This window comes from Rhinolophus hipposideros (assembly GCF_964194185.1).
Source record: "Rhinolophus hipposideros genome assembly, chromosome: 16".
NCBI lineage: Eukaryota > Metazoa > Chordata > Mammalia > Chiroptera > Rhinolophidae > Rhinolophus > Rhinolophus hipposideros.
The window spans coordinates 47,640,597-47,656,218 of NC_138062.1; the positions used below are offsets into that span (position 1 = coordinate 47,640,597).

General features: G+C 59.1%; 2 protein-coding genes across 14 annotated transcripts in view; one reads left to right on the forward strand and one right to left on the reverse strand.

The window, feature by feature from the left end:
* Window positions 1–494: 494 nt before the first annotated feature.
* LYL1 (LYL1 basic helix-loop-helix family member) lies at window positions 495–4,325 on the forward strand. 2 transcript variants are annotated; one of them, XM_081075555.1, is made up of 4 exons: window positions 495–848; window positions 1,768–2,114; window positions 2,198–2,289; window positions 3,191–4,325. In XM_081075555.1, exons 2-4 carry the CDS (start codon window positions 1,789–1,791, stop codon window positions 3,604–3,606), a joined length of 834 nt encoding a protein of 277 aa, XP_080931681.1. In that variant the 5' UTR covers window positions 495–848; window positions 1,768–1,788; the 3' UTR covers window positions 3,607–4,325. The 2 variants fall into 2 exon arrangements, with proteins under 2 accessions (XP_080931681.1, XP_080931682.1); XM_081075556.1 differs by having other exon boundaries at window positions 681–848; window positions 1,458–2,114; window positions 3,191–4,322.
* Window positions 4,106–15,622, reverse strand: part of NFIX (nuclear factor I X) — a 94,861-nt gene continuing 83,344 nt past the window's right edge. For 7 of the 12 annotated variants that reach the window (XM_081075546.1, XM_081075552.1, XM_081075554.1 and 4 more), the window contains 2 exons: window positions 12,525–12,616; window positions 6,439–8,328 (listed from right to left, as the gene is read on the reverse strand). In XM_081075546.1, the coding sequence (XP_080931672.1) occupies window positions 12,545–12,616 (72 nt within the window). In that variant the 3' untranslated portion in view covers window positions 6,439–8,328; window positions 12,525–12,544. Of the gene's footprint in view, window positions 4,278–6,438; window positions 8,329–12,524; window positions 12,617–14,771; window positions 14,920–15,622 lie in introns of those variants that run through there. The other 5 variants (XM_081075545.1, XM_081075549.1, XM_081075548.1 and 2 more) reach the window with 3 other exon arrangements.

A 15,622-nucleotide genomic window follows, 5' to 3' on the forward strand; every position in this document is an offset into this window, starting at 1 on the left:
TGTGGATAGTACACTGGGGACGCAGGACACCTGCCACGCTGGACACCCAAGATCAGACTGTTAGAACTGCCCTCCCACCAGTGCCCCACTCCAGGGTGAGGGTGGCAGAAAGGCCCGGAGGGGCCCTGTAAAAAGAGGAACCAGGCAGGGGGAGGAGAGAAGGAACAGGAGGGAGCCCTGTGTGGGTCACGAGGCCCCAGCAGGGCCGGAAAGGGCTCTCCACCCCCATCAACATGGACATAGCTGGGGGTGTTCAAAGCTGTAGGCCAGACCCCAGCCACGCAAGAGGCGACTGCTTCCCTGCCTCAGTTTCCCCTCTGCATGCACCTCACTCTCAGCTGTGCAGTGGGGCTGGGTCCATGGAAGGCCAGGGTCCCTCCAGTGATGGGGAAAGGGAAGGGAAGGCCCTGAGGGGTGAGGGCCACTCCTGACTGCCGGGGGCGGGGCATGAGGCTGCTCTCGGAGATCCCCGCCCTCCGGTTTCCTCCGGGGTCAGTCCGGCTCCTTATCAGTCTCAGCCAGGCAGCCAGGCCCTTATCTGCACTGGCCCAGCATCCTCCAGCCACTGCACCAGGGGTGAGAGGGAGGAAACCGGGCTGCCGGGGGGCGGGGAGAGGGCAGGCCAGCCCGGAGCCGCTCACTTTCTCTCGAGGGACCCAGGCCCCTGCCCCGAGGCCCTTGGGAGCCTAAGAAGAGGTGAAGCCCAGACGGGGAGGCCGGCTGCCAGGGGCACAGAGTGAAGAGACTGGACGGAGCAGAGCCACGGAGCCTGGCCTGGAGCTGGAACCACATCTTGGCTCTGACCGACAGAGCCAGGGCACTCAGCAGGCAGCAGGACCAACACAGGGGTAAGGGGGGGGCGGCATGAAGGTGGAGGATCCCCAATTCGCCTTCATTCATTCATTCAGTCCTGCCTTCATTCATTCATCTATAAGAATTCACTAAGTGAGAGGCCAGGTCAGCTTCCCCAGAGACCTGCTAGGGAAGACAGGGCATTGGGACTAGGTGTCCCCGACATTGCTGGGACACTCTAGGCCATGGGGCCAAGAGTGAACAGGGACATCTAAGCAGGGTGCAAAGGGGTGGATGCTGATGGGGTGTGGATTGGGGGGGTCACCAGGGCCAGGAGGATTGGGGCATGACTATTATGTACTGGACAATGCGGTCACAGGGTTAGTGAGGTGGACACTTAGTGGGAGTGGTGATCATTGGAGTGATTATGGAGATTGTTCCGGGTCTGACGGAGGTGATGGGAAAAGCCTCAGGGTCCTAGCTGAGGGCCACATGGTCCACCTGGGAGAGAAGGGAGTGGTCTGTGAAGGCCAGAGTCAATGATAGAGGGATCCCAAGGTCACACAGTGTCAATGAAGGTTGCCAGGATCAGATCTGAGGGTTACAAGGTCACCCTGGGAGCCTCAGGATCTGGCATGGGTTCCCTGCCTTGCCCCTCCCTACAGGCTCCAGGTGAGAGGATTCTGGAAGAAGAGAATTTGCTCAGGATGGACAGCTGAGTTCTTCACGGGTCACAAAGAGCTCAGAGATGGCACTGCTGGTCTCATTGCTGCACAGAATCTCATTGGGCACCTCCTGCCCTTGTATCAGACCCTCCTCCCATATTGTGGCAGTTTCTGGGCCTACGCCTCTACCTGCCTTTGCCCACTGAACTGTGTCACCTCACCACTATCCCTTCAATTGGAGGGCTCTGTTGGACTAAGGGAGTGTGTGGCATCTGATCCTCCTCCCCACTGGCTTCCTTCCCTTCCACAGGTGAGCACCCCCTTGGGGTCCATGTGCCCGCCCCAGGCCCAGGCAGAGGTGGGCCCCACCATGACTGAGAAGGCTGAGATGGTGTGTGCCCCCAGCCCAGCGCCTGCTTCTCCCCCCAAGCCTGCCTCCCCTGGGCCCCTGAAGGTGGAGGAGTTGGGCCATGCCTCATCCCCCAGGCTGCCCCCTGGCGTACCGGTGATCAGTCTGGGCCACACCAGGCCCCCAGGGACAGCCATGGCCACCACGGAGCTAAGTGCCCTGCGGCCCCCGCTGCTACAACTCTCCACCCTGGGAAGCACCACAACCCCTCTGACCCTGCATTACCATCCTCACCCCTTCCTCAACAGGTCAGTGGGGGGCTGGGGCCTGGAGGCATTCCAGGGCCAGGGTCCTTGCCCACAAGGCGTTAGTGACCCATGAACCATTACAGCTTCTACATTGGGCCAGCAGGACCTTTTGGCATCTTCCCTAGCAGCCGGCTGAAGCGGAGACCAAGTCACTGTGAGCTGGAACTGACTGAGGGTGAGTGTGGGTTTGTGTCGGCATGGGGCCCATGTCTGTTCCACACCTTTCCACAAAGAGAGGTGTGCCCGTGCACGCGCGCGCAGACACACACACACACACAGGCTAGCCCACACGGGCTCAGTCCTCGTTACACCCATGCACAAAACCAGTCCCATGGGCAGTCCCACACAACCACAGTCACCCAACAAGCCATAAAGAGTCTTGGCAAACAGCATGGCACAGGGGCCACAAAATGACAGCTCCACTCGAATGCACAGCCACCCAGGAAGCAGCTACACAACAATCACTATGCAAGAGACACCCACGGGACCACAACCACACAGGAGACAGCCACACAACCACAGCCACTTAGGATCATGGCCACACAAGAGTCAGCCACACAACCACAGCCATGCATGACCCAGCCACATGGCAACAATCACACACAACCACAGCCTTTTAGACAGACCGTGAGTCACACAGCCACCTGCCACACAGACAGGACCACAATCACAATAAGAGTATCTCTCAGACCCACGAACTCCACTCCCACCCCCGGCCCACAAACGGGCACACCCAGAATGAGAACTACAGGGACAGCTTCCTAGACTGGCAGCCACAAGGAAACATTTCCCTGGGGAACCTCAGCCAGTGACATAAAGATGCAGACAGTCAGAGGTTCAGAGGCCCCAGCTGTCTGCAGTCTGAGCCTGTCCTTGTCTAGGTGGCTCAGGGTGAGGGGCGCCCAGGGCTGCTAACTGGCAGGGGAACCACACATAGATCCTATACGTGGATCCTCTGGGTGGAGAAAGCCCCCAGCTCACCGCCTGTGTGAAGTTCCCACCAGGGTGCTGGGTGCCTGAAGCAAGGGCATGAGGGGGAGCCCCCTTGGCGACAACCCTGTCCCTCCTGTCCACAGGGCACCAGCCCCAGAAGGTGGCCCGGCGTGTGTTCACCAACAGCCGTGAGCGCTGGCGGCAGCAGAACGTGAACGGCGCCTTCGCTGAGCTCAGGAAGCTGCTGCCCACGCACCCGCCCGACCGGAAGCTGAGCAAGAATGAGGTGCTCCGCCTCGCCATGAAGTACATCGGCTTCCTGGTGCGGCTGCTGCGAGACCAGGCGGCCGCTCTGGCCGCAGGCCCCACCCCTCCCGGGCCCCGCAAACGGCACGCACACCAAGGCGCGGACGAGGGTGCCCGCCGCGGGCCGTGTCGCCGGGCAGAGGTGGTGGTGCGCCCTCAGCCCGCGCCCCAGTCCAGCCCCGATAGCAGCCCCGGTGGGGCTGCCCGGCCCATCAAGACGGAACAAGCGGCTATGAGCCCGGAGGTGCGGTGACCTCTGAGGTGTTGCCTCTGAGCCGAGGGGCACTGGGAACTCAGCGCAGGGCCGTCGAGGAAGGGGTGGACCACGCACTGGGCCTGCTCTGGAGCGAAGTCCCCCGAAGAGGGACCAGTGAAGACGTCCCCTTGAGGGGAAAGGACCAGGGGTCTGTCGCCCCTTGGGGCCCTGCAGACCTTTTTGTCACCTAACGCCCGCTGGAAGTGGCCTTACCCGCGTCCCCCTCCCGGAGGCGAGGTCCAGGAACCAACATGGCAGAGAGGTCATCGGACCCAAGTGGTGCCTCTTTTTTGCGGGCTGGGGCGGGGGTCATCGAGAGGTGGGGAGGGGCCCGGGACCCTCCCCCTTCTCGCTGGCAGACTCAGGCATGTACGCGCCTCGACGGCATCGGCCGCGCTCTTGGCGCGTGGAAGGAGGCACAGAGTCCACGTGGGGGCCTATCCCACCTAGCCCGACCCGGCCCCGCACGATCGCGTTAGCGAAGGCTCAGGCGCTCTTGCTTTTGTTTTTCTTTATTTCTTTATTTCACATACACATTAGCCATTCAATGGAGAAGCCGGAGAGTCAGGCAAAGATGGTATAACAGAAGCGCAGTGACGGGGGCGGGGCTAGGGCGGGGCGGAGAGGGGACGGACGGGCTGGCTGCCTACTTGCATTCCGCTAGGACACTGAAAACCCAGAAAACAAAACAGACAGTAAACTACCCTTGTTTCTTATGTATCTCAGTGCAGAGACGGGGGTGGAGGGCAGAGAGAGGGGGAGACCAGGCTGAAGGAGGAAGGGGGGGACAGGGGGCGCTAAGGGGAAGCACACCAAATCCATTAGTACTATATATAGAGATACTCGTATATACTGCGTTTCTTAGCCTAAGAAGAAACTTGTTTGACGGGACGGGCGGCCTTTGCGGTCCGCGATGCTGGTGCTGGTCGGGCGCACGGATCTCCCGGGAGGGGCCGAAACGGGGCTGGCCCAGGCTGGCTTGCGGGGGGAGGGGGGGCGCCCCGAGGGTGGGTAGGTGGGGGGAGCAGAGGTGGGGCTGGGGTGCCCCTCGGGCTCTCGATTGGGGGACGAAAGTTCTCGTGACTTTATTGCTCCTTTATTTTCTTTCGTGTGTGTGTACGTGTGTGTGTATCCGTTCAGCACGGTCGGGGTGGGGAAGTGGTGGGTCGTCTGAGCCACCCGACCCCTCTGGGACCCAGAGCGCGGCGTCCGCTCCGCCAGCACGGGGGTGAGAAGAAGGCACTAGGTCGGCCGGCCAGCGCGGGGGTGGGTGTATAAGGCAGTCAGTCGACAGGGCTGGTTTCCGGGTGGGGTGGGCTGTGTGCGGGCCGTGTGCGTGCGTGCGTGCGGGCGCGGGCCTGGGCGAAATCGACCTGTCAGCTTGGCTGGTCCTGTCCTGGAGCTTCGAGCCTTTCCCGTGCTCCCCGGAGGGTAACGGGGGTGGGGATAGGGTGGGAGGAGTGATGTTGAGTCGGGGGCGCCGGGGAAGGCGGGGGAGGAAACTACCAACTTGCTGAGCGCGCTCCTGATAATGCTGGTGTGGGTCAAGTTGGCGTCTGGCTCAAAGAAGGGCGCTCGAAGCGGAGAGGGGGGGGGAGGGAGGGGACATTTGTTCGTTGGCATTGACCTCTGCGGGGGAGGGGCTGGGGACCCCCGCCGCGCCCCCGTGCCCGGAAGGGGATGGGGCGAGGAGGGGGCGCCGGGCCCCGGGGATGGGGCGCCCGAGGAGACCCGCGGCCAGAGCAGCCCCGCCGCCGGGCGCACGCCGCTGTCCCGTTCCGTTAAACTCAACAAAGAAGGGATATGCGTGTTCCTAACAAGTGCAGGATATTTAATTGATTCATAAACTTATGTATAATAGTTTGTGGGTTTTTTAAAACGTACTTTATAATGTAAGAAGCACCAGGGTTTTTATGTTGAATTACCTTAAAAATAATTTTCTCTCGTCCTTTTCCTTTTTGATTTTGTGTTGATTTTTTTAAAATGTCGAGGTGTTTTTATTTTTTTTAACTCTAAAATGTGAACGTTTCCTTCAGCCCTCCCACCGAAACCGAGAACGAACGACGAAACAAATAAAAACCCCAGATCATCCTTGTCAACGCAGGAAAACGACTTAAAAAAAAAAAAAAAAAAAAACAACTGAAAACGAACAAAAAAAAAAAAAGGAAAAAACACTCAGCTTTCGTTATCCCCGCGAAGGGCGGGGCAGGCCCGGTTCTTTTAGCGTCCCCAGAGCCGCGAGGACATTACAACAAAAATAGAATTTTTTCTTAACAATCTCTTAACATACAAAGATAGGAAAACTCTCTGATGCATTGCACTTGGTTCAATGAAAAAAAAAGTTCATTTCCCCCATATATATTTTTGTGTTTTTTTTTTCTCTTCTAACACGTCCCCACATCTCCTGTCGCCCTCGTCGCCACTCGCCTGCCCCTCACAACGACTTATGGGAACGAAGCGGCCCCCACCCCCCTGTCCGCCGGGGTAGCCCCGCCGGCGCGCTCCGTCCCGGCCCAGCTGGCCTGCAGCTTCCGACCTCGCCGGGGCGGGCGCCCCGCAGACCCCGGCTCCCGCGGGCCTGCACGCCCGCAGCCCCGATTGTCTTCGAGGGAAGGGGCAAATGTGGCGGGGCAGGGGGGGGTCCCTTCCACTCCCCTCTCAGCTCTGACCCTGTTTAGCCAACCAAACTGAAAAATCATTGCACTTTGACCGCGCGTCACGCCCGGCCCACCCGGCCCCCCACCCCCCACCCTACTCCCTACACCCTCCAGGCTCCCGCAGGATCCACAGCCCCCGCTTCTCAGTCCCGGTCCTCCCTGAGGGCTGCACACGGATGGGAGAGGGCGTTCGCTCAACTTCCAACAAAAGCCACCCTTGGGGCCAGCCACCTTGTGGCTTCCAGCTGGGGAGGAGACCCCACCCGCTGGCCCCCTCTGCCCCAGGTGAGGGCCCTCCTCCCCTCCCCAGCCAGCTCCCTCCCCTGCTTCCTTCCCCAGGCCTACTCTGCCCACAGCCTCACACACTAGATTCACAATAAATAAAGCCCATAACCCACCCCTGCGGTGCAATGTTGGGTTGATTGACTTTCGGAGGATCCTGACCTGTGTTTTGTGTTTTCATACGGTTAAGAAAGAGAGAGAAAGAGAGGCACAAGGACTTAGAAGGGGGCCAAGGAGGGGGAGATGCAGGGAGGAAGGAGTAAGGCACAGAAAGACAAGCCAGAGGGGCCAAGTCACACCCTGGAGCCGGGCTGGGCGTGCTCGTGCTCCCTCCCTCCCAGGGGGGGCTTCTGAAGACCCTCTGGAGAGACCCCCAAACCTTCCCTTGGGGGAGGTAGGGGCTACAGTGGGGGGAGCTACTTCCTGTGGTGTGTTACCAAATTGTTCCCAAGTTGCTCAAATGGAGGAGTTCTTAATTGCAACAGCAAAAGACCCGAACAATGAATGCCCCACCCCGAAATAAAGAGTAAAGACATTACAGCTGAAATCCAGAGAGAAGTGGCCATGGGGGCGGTATGGTGGGAAAAGTTGGGGAGGAGGACAGAGAAAGCTTCAAAACACTTTTGAAAAAGGACGACACCCAACACCCTCCAAAGGAACTGAAAGTGGGCGAGCAGGACGCCTACCTAGCGCAGGTAGCGGCTTAGCAGTGGGCAGCGGCGGCTGCCCGATCTTCTCGCTCGGATCCAGGGTCCCCTTTCTGCTCCACTCTCCGGGCCCGGCCACAGCAGGGCTGTCTGCATGAGGGGCAGGGGCAGGGACCAACGGGGTGTCGAGAGGGCACCTGCATGCGGGCTGGGGTGTGGGGGTGACCTGGGACTCATCTCCCCTCACTTGGGCCACGGCGGGAGAGTGACCTCCCCAGCCTGCCCGCAGAGAGAAGAGGGGGCCTGTCCCAGGCTGCGACGGGACCTTCGAGAGCATTCTGACTTTTTTCTATGGACTGTACAGGGGGGTCTGGGGCTCCGGGAACTACCCCCGTGGCTCAGGGTGGGGTGGCAAGACACCCTCCATTACGGGAGGACGAAACTAGCTCCAGGGGACGCCCCCTGTCCACCCAGGGGTCTTCTAGCCCAAGGGTGGGGCAGGGGAGTGCGGAGGTCACGCTGCCACGCCCAGTCCGGAGCAGCTAGGGGAAGAAGCCAGAGGCAAAGGTGGTCTGGGAGGGCTGGGGCGGGATCTGGAGGGGAGGACCCTCTGGATCTGCACCCCTCATCTTTACAAGCTGGTCCTCTGAGCTCCCTAGTGAAGCTACGGCCCCAGTCAAGGGTGGGATTCCCCCAGGAAGGGCGAGGATGGGGTACAGGCCCCTTCGGAACGGTGCTGGTTGCTTTGTTTGGGGATTTCCTTCCTTCCCCAGAAGGCCGGGATGGGATGGGGAAGAAGGCAGTTCTGCTGCATCCTTTCTTTCTTTCTGTCCTCTGCTTGGCAGAGTCCGTTTTGCATGTTTCTTTCTGCTTGGCTGCTGGTGCACAGCTCCGCTGAGACCTCTTCCGAGGGCTCTCTGAGAACTGGGCTGCTTCGGGGGGCCTGCAGGGGTCCCTGGGCTGGAGGAGAGAAGGGCTGAGTGGCTGACGACGTCTAATTTTTGCTTTTCGGTGGGACTGGGCTGGGCTGGGGGATTATTTTCCACGTCTCAAAATTTCTTCTCCCCCCGTTTGAGGAACCTCTTCTTTTCATTTTGTCATTTCTTTTGTCGATCTTATCAGAGGAACCAGGACTGAAGCGGGACAAAAAAGAGGCAGTATTGAGAACAGCAGGGTCAGGTCCCTGCTCACTCCCACCTGGCCCTGTGACTGTAGGTGGTGCCCAAGGCCCCTGGAAGGTTTAGCTCCAGTGGAGACAGGGATACCAACATCCCATGCAGAAGTACATCCCCATTCTATTGGTCCCTCCTGTGGGAACCCTGCCCCCCCAAGAGACTCTGCCCCCCCAGTGCTAGAGTCCAGCTGGCCGGCCTTCCCTTGGGCGCTGTGCCCAGCGGGTGGGACCCCCGTGGCTGGCGCTGGCACAGGCACAGACCTGCGATCTGGCCATGTTTCCAATTGTTTAGGTTTTTGTGTGGGTCCTGGAAGATGGGGTGGATGCCAGGCTGGAGCTTTTGTCCCCAGCAGTGTTTTCGGAGTGGGGTGGGGGTAGCCTAGCTTCTCACTGAGTTTTCTTTCTGTCTCTTTGGATTAAAAGCAGAAATTCCCATCTGTACACCCCAGCCAAGGTCCCACAGGCTGAATGGCTGGGGAGAGGGGGACACCACATGGCTTCAGTCTCCAGCAGTGCTAGGCCTGTGGGAGGGGCCTGTAGACACCCACTCCTTTGATCCTCTGCCCTCACTCAGGGCAACAGCACTGGGGAAGGACCTGGAAGCTTCCTGGGGCAGGTGTCACTTCCCTTAGGGTGCCAGCAGGGGGCGCCGCCTTCCCACAAACAGGCTTTGGTAGCCACTCAGCACAAAACATACCTAGGATGGACACCCCCCCCAACAGTGGGATGCCTGGGAATCTTCTTTACCAAAGGCTCTGGCCCCACCTCGTGGCCAAAGGGCTGGGGGTGGGGTGGGGGCGTCCTCTTCCATAGTCTACAGTGCCTGACCTGGGTACACCTGGTGGTACCCTTGGGGCAAAATCTCTGAAATGCATCCCAAGCTCTGGGTCACACACTCGGATGTGCAGGGGCCACGCAGCGCTAACCACAGAGCACACAGCAGGACCTGACCCATTCTACCCTCACTCCAATGCTGCACAGAAGCAGGTAAAGAGAGGGTGGCTGACCTGCCTCAGGCAGCACAGGCTGAGCCATGACGCAAAAGCAGAAAGAAGTTCAGAGGAGATGCTCCTGCTACATGTGGTGCTCACAGGGTCTGCGGTGGCCAGAATGCCCGCACCCTGCCTAGGGCCAAGGCTGCCACATCACAGTGAGGGCCTGGGGTGGTGGCTACATCAGTCACCTTTTCAAAAGAAACTAAAAGTCCAGATAGAATTTCATGTGAAAATTTCTGACATTTCAAACATTTGTTTGGGTCACACAGATTATGCCTGCAGGCCGGACCTGTCCCTCAGCCTCTGGTTTGGGACCGCAGGCTATTGTCCACGGTGAGATGGAGACACCGAGTTTTATAGCTAGAAAAGGCCTCAGAAATCATCTAGAACTTTCTGCAACAATGGAAATGTTCTATATTTGTGCTGTCAAGTGTAGTAGCCGCTAGCCACGCATGGCTTCTAAGCACTTGAAATGTGGCTAGTGTGACCGAGGGACTAAATTTTTCTCATTATTTTATTTAAATTTAAACAGCCACATGTGGCCAGTGGCTACCCCATTGGATGGTGTAGATGGAGGGCATTTGGAAACATGGGAGTTTGGGGTCATCACAGTGATTGGGGTGCTGTTGTTGCTTACGGAGTGGGCAGAGATGCTAAATTTCCTGCCATGTGCTGGACGACACGCACAGAGACCTGCCCAGAGTCCAACCCCATCAACGGACTAAAGGCCAAAGGGAGGCTCACGGGGGTCTGGCAACGCGTGGGAGAAACCCGGTCCTAGGCATCCCCAGTGTGGAAGGGGAGGGTCAACAGCCAGCTCTTGGGCTTCCGGTCCTGGACAGCAGAAGTGGGGAGCTGCCTGGATGAGCCGCCTACCCAGCCTTGGTGCTCTCTGGGACCTCATTCCCAAGGGGAGGCTACACTGGAACCTTATACGAGTGCCTTGGCTATAAGCCTCCCCCTCCCCCTCGCTGTGAGGGGAAAGGCGGCTTGGGGACACCCAGGACAGCGAGGACCTGCTTGGCCCCTCTGCCCTTGGCTGACCAAGCCAACACCCTACGCTGGCCCCTTTGGGGTCTCCTGAGCTGTATGGCAGGGGGACAACCACCAGTGCTCCCTCAGAGGAGGAAGACTTCAGTTACAGGCCTGGAATTAGGGACAAAGGCGGCTCCAACGGGGTCCCCAGCTCCTCCCCACGAGTCCCAGGAATGGGGATCTGCTGCCAAGCTCGGGGTGGCTTTTCTGCTCACCCCTCCCTGCTTCCTGAGCCAGGTCCAAAATTGATTAAAACTAAGTAAAAAGCGCTGCCCAGGGAATGACAAAATTGCTAAAATTTTCTTTTCTTCCCTCATTCTATTGTTCTCTCTCCATCTGGTGCTCCAGAGATCAGCTAAAGTCACTGGTTACTGTGGAAACCACCCCCCACTGTACCCCTGGCGCCCGCCCTGCCCGCTGCAGCCGCTTGCCTGCCCCCATGCCCAAGGGCTCCCGGCTAGGCTTGTCCAGCTCTGGTCTCCCCACCACCCCTGGACACACCTGCCTGCTTTGGGCTTGGGGCCCAGGCCCCTTGTGGGAACAACAGGGAGAAAAAGTGTTTCCCAAACTTGCTTCAAACTCTGACTTGGCCCCAACGTCCAAGCAAAGTGAGCAGAGAAAGTGCAGAAGGGCGAACATATGGAGGCAGAAACGGGGTGAGCAGGGAGCGCTCGTGGCCCTGGTCCCTAAGAGCAAGACGAAAGCAAGCAGGGGAACACAGAACTGCAGGCAGCAAGCCGGCAGCAGGAGGGAGGGAGGGTAGGAGCAATGGAGCCCTGCTGCCTGGTGCCAGCCCAGAGCTGGGAGGGGAGGCCTGCCCGAGGTCCCTTCCTCTGGCACCCCCTCCTGCTCTCTGCCAGCAGGGCTCTCTCGGGCTCCCTGGCACAGAACGGAGGGGGCTGGCTCCAGCCCCTGCTCGGAGCCATTGTTTTTCTTCTCAACACCCCCAAGTTCAAGTTCATCTGGGTGTTACATCATGTCTGGTTGCTCCTGGAAACCAGACGGGTCAGACGTGACTCTGGGGAAAGGGGGTGGGAAGCTGGAGGGGGCTGAAGTTCTCTTCCCCTCCCCTCCTTGCCACTTGGGAGCTCTGAAGTTTGAAGTTTGACAAAGTTTTTGCCTTTTTTTTTTTTTTTGAGGGAGGGAAAGGAAAAGGGAAAAAAAAAACACCCCTCAAACCACACATACAAAACTTCTATCCACCAACTTTCTCTGGATTCAGGCCTCAGAGCAGAGAAGAAGCAGGAGCTGAAAGAGGTGGCCCAGGGCTCTGGGCCCAGGCGGATTTCCTGGGGCTGAGGAAGCCTCCAAGGCCCTGGGCTCACAGCACAGTGTTTTGGTAAAATGTGCAAAAAGAAGCCCCACACTATAAAAGCTGCCTCTACACTGTTCCTGAGGAGAGTCCTCCCTGTGCCCTAAGGGTCCTGGGCTCTGTAGGCTATTCCCAGCCTCTTGGGGACAGGCATGGGAAAGGGGGGAACATGTGTGAGTGTGCAGATACCTGTGCAATGCGGGGTCCAGGGGCATCTAGCAGGAGAGCTGGGGGGTGGTTGTGAGAACTGTGGGGCAGATGGGAGCAGGACTGCAGACTCCAGCAGTCTGGCTGCCCTTCTAACAGGATTCACAGGGACTTGGAGGCGGGGCCTCCAGGCCGGTGATGGGCCTTGCCCTGCCCTTGGTGCCAGAATCTCCAGGCACGTGGCCCACCAGAGTGGCTTTGTCCCTCCTCCACCCCTCGCCCAGCCCACCCAAAGCCAGGAAAAAGGGGAGGACTGGGGCCAGGGCTTCCAGTGGAGGAGGAGAGCAACGGGGCAGATGCTATCCTCCTCCTGATGAGGACTCTGGCTTCCATCTTTGCTTTCACTAGGCCTAGCCCTCTAGCCCTGGGTCCTTGGTAGCTTTCTCCAAGTCAGGGGTTGTCAGAGCTAATTATCCAATTAGCTGATTAGCTGGGGGTCCTGGGGACTGCCTGAGGCAGGCTCAGCTGGCCTCGCAAAAGCCAGGGTCCTCTAGCCCTGCCCCAGCCCCTTCTCCGGGACTGGCCCTAAAGACCCTGGCCTCTTCCCTGATACCAAGATGCCTCCACCCTGGCCTGCTCCCCCTGTGCCCGCCTCCGCACTCCTACCTGAGACTGCTGTGGGATGTTCAGAAAGTTGCCGTCCCGGGGTCCGATGCTGACAAACCGGTTGGCAGAGGAGGCGCCTGTCGTTGTGAATGCTGTGGGGAGCAGGGGAGAGAGGAAGAGACCCTGTGAGGCCTTGGGGCCCACCTGGGCACTGCCCTTTGGGGCTGCTGACAGAGGGAGAGACTGGGTTAGACCATGCTGCCTAGCCTTAGGCTGGCAGCAGAAAGGACAGGCCAGAGGGGCCCCCTCATCCTCTCACTGACCTGGAGCACAGTGTCCCCCAACCCTGGCATTCCGCCTCAGCCAGGCATCTTCTTTCCTGCCCAGGGATGAGGAAGGGGCCCTGATGGCTTCAGCTGAGGTCCCATAGACCCAGTGCTGTCCCCTACCCAGGCACTGGGCAGGGTCAGAGATACCCCTCCTCCTTCAGGAGGAGGGTTAACCCACCCCAAAGGGGTGCCCTTGCTTTCCCATTGGCCCTCTCAGGTCTGGAGAGGAGGGAGCTTGAAGGAGTGGGAGCTCTGGCGGACTGGCCCCACCCTGCTTGGGGAAGGCCATCTCAGCCAGGCCACCTCTCCAACAGGGGCAGTTAGTTGGGTGCTATACCACTTACCATCCTGGGCAGCACCAAGGACTGGACGGGTGGCTCAGGGAACTTGAAGGGGCCCAAGGGAGGTCTAGCGTGAGTGGGATGGAGTCAGAAAGGGGCCTAGGAGCTGGCAGCCAGCTCAGGCCCAGGGGTAGCAAAGCTCAGGCCTGGCAGGCATTCTCCTCCTCTGATGGATGAGTCAGTTCCTTTGGTCCTGTGGTCTCGAGAGCCCAAGATGGGCCAAGGCACAAGAGGGGGAGGAGGCTGGAGGGCCTGGCAGAATCCCTGGGCTTGGGTGCCCAGGGGCAGCTGTTCTGGGGCCTGAGGGAGCAAATGAGCCAAAGACCCGTGAGTTCTTCTCGGGAAGAGCTTGGGAAGTTCCTAGGGGAGAGAATGGGCCCTGCACCCCGAGTAGGGAGGACACCCCCAGAGAGGACAAGGAGGGCCAAAGGCTGCCTGGGAGCCCCCCCATGTCCCACCCTGAACCAGATATACCCCAGGGAGCCCATGCTCATCATATTGTGTACAAAAGTGCCTCCCAGCCACCCTGTAGCCTGGTCTCCCTCTCCCACCCTGCCCACCTCCAATGACCATGACCATGACTGGATGTCTTATGGCAGATGCAGATGGGAAGATGGCATGAAGAGGATGGAGAGGGGGAAAGAACTCAAACCATGAGAGAGAAGGCGAGACAGAGAGCGCAAGACGGAGAAAAGTGGTGAGATGGGCCACCCCTCCCACCACTGCCTCGGAAGTCCTGGCCTGCGGCCTGCCAGCCCCCAGAGTGCCCGAAGCGCTGCCCACACCCTGCCCGCAGACGGCACGCTGCCCACCCTCCACCTTTCCTGTCCCTCACATCGTCGGGTCTACCTTGGGCCTCCCAAATCATTTTCTCTTCCCTTGGACAAAAGTTGTCATTGGTTTAAAAAAAGAAAAGAAAAGAAAAGAAAGAGAGAGAAAGAGATGAAGTAAGCCAAGGCCCAGAGCCCTCCCTTTTCCTTGGAACATCCAACCTGGGAAGGAATTGAGGGAGGGGAGAGGGATGGGAAGGGGGAAAAAAAAAAAAAAAGAGGAACAACGAGAAACCAAATGTGAGACTGAAGGGGTGGGGTCAGGGGCTGGCCTGCTGTACCTTTAGAGGCCTGAGGGCCCTGAATGGAGGGGTGGGGGGCACGGCAAAAAGGGGATGGTGGTGGCGTCGCCTTGTGGTCACATTTAATTTTCTTAGTGTGGGGGCACAACAAAACAAAACAAAAAAATCAAAAAACAAAAAAACGAAAAACGAAAAAAACAGCAATCAGGCATGAAGATGGCATGGCTGTGCCTCCCTATCCCCTCTCCTCCCAGCCAGCACCTGGCCTGCGCCCCACTGTGCTTCCCCTCCCGCCTCCCCAGGGACCTGGGCCAGGGGCCCAGGCTGGGAGGAGCGGGCGGGCAGGGGAGCTCGTGGGGTGCTGGCTGGTGCGACTGAGGCCTGGGTGGCCGTGGTAGGGGGGTTCAGCTCTGCTCGTCCTGGTGGGAGGCTCCGTGGCGCTCTGGGTTGGGAGGGATTTGGTGGTGGTGGGCGGGGGTGGGGGGGCTTTTCTTTTTGCAGTGGAGACTGTTTGGATGGGCCGGGGACGCTGGGCGTTGTGGTTTCGGTTTCATCGTCCACTTACAAGGTGATGGAGGAGTCAAGGCGGCGCCGTCTGGGGCAGTGCTGGTGGATTTGGAATCAGGCATAGGAAGGGGCACAGGTCTGGCCACTGGAGGCGGCGGCGGTAGCAAAAATGACCCCGGGACTTTGCCCTGGCCGCTACCGTTGGGCTGCGAACAACATAAATAGAGTGACGCATGAAGGCACATCACACACAGACACACGCTCCCCTGCGCGGCCACGCCAGCTCGCTCCTGAGAGCCGGCACTCCCGGCGGAAGGTGCAGGACAGGGTCCTCTCCTCCAGGACGCGGGGTGGGCGAGGGTGGGAGGCCTCGATTTGGTCTCTCAGGTGTTTCTCTCTCTTTTTTTTTTTTTGAAGTTGTGGGAGGAGGAAGGGGGGTATCCGACGGGTTGTTTGTTATTTCTTAGGGAATATGTTTTAGGTACCAAAACGTGCCACCTAACCACAGAGCAGCTGCACTTCATGCTCCTGAAGACCTCTAAAGGCAGGAAAGATGTACCAGCTCGCCCTCTCCCTTCTCCCTTGTGTCCCCTGAAAACGCACACGTGCCCCACTCTGCAGCCCGTGGGGTGAGGCCAGCTGACCCAACAGAAAACAGCAGGCTTGCCATCACCTGCCCCACATCATGGCCGGGGGCGGGGGAGGGAGGGACACACGCTGGGCACCAGGGGACTCTCCCTCAGCTCCAACAGCCTGAGGATGGCAGAGCACTGGCCTATATGCTACAGAAGAGCCCAGGAAGATCATCCATTGCTGCCACTCCAGTTCCCATGAGGTTCTTCAAGTGGATTTCCTTGTACAAGCCTCTCAGAAGCCAGGGATGCCTGGTCACTAGATCCACTCCTTGTC

Bases quoted from the DNA above. Each gene is read 5' to 3' on its own strand.
- LYL1 (XM_081075555.1), top strand. From the start codon at position 1,789: ATGTGCCCGCCCCAGGCCCAGGCAGAGGTGGGCCCCACCATGACTGAG. The intron at 2,115-2,197 runs GTCAGTGGGGGG...GAACCATTACAG, and splicing joins CCTCACCCCTTCCTCAACAG to CTTCTACATTGGGCCAGCAG. The intron at 2,290-3,190 runs GTGAGTGTGGGT...TCCTGTCCACAG, and splicing joins TGAGCTGGAACTGACTGAGG to GGCACCAGCCCCAGAAGGTG.